Source organism: Penaeus chinensis, chromosome 38, assembly GCF_019202785.1.
Source record: "Penaeus chinensis breed Huanghai No. 1 chromosome 38, ASM1920278v2, whole genome shotgun sequence".
Classification (NCBI taxonomy): Eukaryota; Metazoa; Arthropoda; class Malacostraca; order Decapoda; family Penaeidae; genus Penaeus; species Penaeus chinensis.
The window spans coordinates 22,134,539-22,137,038 of NC_061856.1; the positions used below are offsets into that span (position 1 = coordinate 22,134,539).

General features: G+C 38.1%; 1 protein-coding gene across 1 annotated transcript in view; it reads left to right on the top strand.

Annotated features, from left to right (window-relative positions):
• Positions 1–2,500, top strand: part of LOC125046124 (GPI transamidase component PIG-T-like) — a 21,638-nt gene that overhangs the window by 5,784 nt on the left and 13,354 nt on the right. The window contains exons 4-5 of the mRNA XM_047643773.1: positions 2,202–2,307; positions 2,478–2,500. The exon at positions 2,478–2,500 is cut by the window's right edge and continues 64 nt beyond it. Coding sequence (XP_047499729.1) covers positions 2,202–2,307; positions 2,478–2,500 — 129 coding nt within the window. The remainder of the gene's footprint in view (positions 1–2,201; positions 2,308–2,477) is intronic.

Sequence of the window (2,500 nt, forward strand, 5' to 3'; positions counted from 1 at the left end):
TCCATCATTAACCCGACAGGTCATGTGTACCAGCGTCATAACAAACCGCTTGGTCTTTTTGGTATGTCTGTACGCGTGGTGTCGTGCCAGAGCATGTGAAGAGAGTCGTTCAGTGTTAGACCATTGCCAGAAATCACCAGTTTATCATGCTCAGGGATTTCTGTTCACCCGGGGGTGATGGGTTAATGTATATAATCTACACGATAGTGAGGTGGTGCCTAAACCTCCTGACTGCATGATACATACTGATACTGTCTAATTGTGCGAGGATTTTAATGCTCGCCATCCTCTCCCAGGCTCCAAGTGAAGTACCATTGGCAAAAATGGTAAGGTTTATTATGACTATCTCCAAAATACTAGTGACCCCATACATCTATTATACCCCGTAGAAAAACTCATTATCTGGGCAGAAAATTGTACTGTATAGCTCTATTCAATCAGCACACACTACCAAGCACTTCATAAGTGATCACTTGAAAGAATTGCCTGTTGGTATGAAGACTTTACTCCTACCAGCCTGGATCACTTTTATGAAACTCTCTGTCAACAAGTTAGCAATATCATTACTAAACTACAACCTAAAAGCCCTGTCAAGAACGGAAGGTTCACAAGATCTACAGTAAGTCATCTATGACACTTGGGGAAAAACCCATACTTAGCTAGGGATCTTGTGTATTTTAGTAAAAAGATTAGTGAGATGAAAACTCAAAAACGGGAGGAAAGATTTTATGCCTGGGTAGAATCAGTATGGAAGGAAATCAGCAATACATGCAGTATATCACCCTACCCACATCCAAAAAGGGTAGCCTCAATAAATGGTGTGAGGACTCTTGATAGTCTCTCATTATCCAGACCACAAATCTCCAGTATTCTATCAAATGAGATGAATTATAGAGTTAGACATGCCCGGCCTCGATACCCCAATCTCATACAGTCCAATTTAAAATGGAAAACTAAAACTGCTCATTCTATTATGTTCTTCAGTGTATGGAACAAGGAAGTTACTAACCCAATGTCACCGGGGAAAATGAATAAAAAATGGGGAAATCCTGTGCTCAATTTTTATATTTCTGCAAAATGTCTCTGCACATAGATGGCTCTGCTAGTGTTTATCCACAAAGGAATCAATTAGTAGATCGTGTGACCTTACCTGATTTCACCTTTCCTTGAATTGGATGGCAGAAACATATTTTTTGCTAGTGCTATAAGTATTGATGGTGTTACTTTTATTATAAATATTATGAATACTGTAATGTTATAAACATTAGTAACAGCAAAATAAGACGACGTAAAATATTTTCATAAATAAAGGAAAAGGGTAAATGGGTGAGACAGGCAGTACTCGTAATTGCAGCCATCTATGTTTTAAAACAATTAAACAAGTAAACTCACAGTTGACATGGGATGTACGCACATGCCATGCCCGTCTGCATTGGGTTAACATTCCAGAAACAGTACTTACTGCTCCTTGGCACAGAACTCATGTACATGCTTATATTGATAAACTAATAGGGCCTAAATCCATGGCTCCAAAAATGGAACTAAAAGCTCATTTCTTGAAATATATGGATGGCATTCTGCATCCCCCTCATTGTACTTGCAATCTAGTGTGTTGCCTCCATTGATCCTCATGGAACACCAGGGATTGTTGCACTAATTCCTGATATAGATCTTGAAGAAAGTATGTATATTTCCAACTGGACAAGCTCAACTGATGCCATTAACCTGATACTGCCGGGCCACGCCTAGTGGTGTCATAACAAACTGCTTGGTCTGCAGAGTATGGTGACACGGCAGAGCACTTGGAGTGGGACGTTCGGCTTGATGTAACAAACTCTCACGCCCAAAGTCGGCTCATTGCCATTAATCTCCAGAGTGTAGAATTTTATTTATTTTCCTCATCCGGCAGTGTTGGGTTAACCCATTGCCGCCGGGGAAAATTACTAAAAAATGGGGAAAATGCTGTGCTCATTTTTTATATTTCTTGTGAAATGTCTCTACACAGAGATGGCTCAGCTAGTGTTTAGCCTTAACTGATTTCACCTTTCCTTGGTGTTATTTTTATTATAAACATTATAATTACTATGATGATGAAAATTTATACTTTACTTTAGCACTGAAATTTGTAAACACAAATAAGATGTATCCTAATAAAGTGATAAAGGTATAACTACAAACTAAATTTTATGTTTTCTTTTCAGGTATGCTCAAAATTCATCTTTTTTGCGATATGCTGCTTTGCCTCGTGAAAATGTTTGCACAGAAAACTTGACTCCCTGGAAAAAATTACTGCCATGTGATACAAGGGTAAACATTTTAAACTTGCACTGAAAGAAATTGATGTTGTTAATGAACAATAAATGGTAGAGGTAATATCCTGAATTATTCATTGCTTAATTGTTGTCTACAGATTGCAGTGAATTATATGGATTTTTTCAACTGCTCCTAATTCATATTTGTACTTCCTTTCCTTTCAGAGAGGTTTGGCAATGTTGCTTCA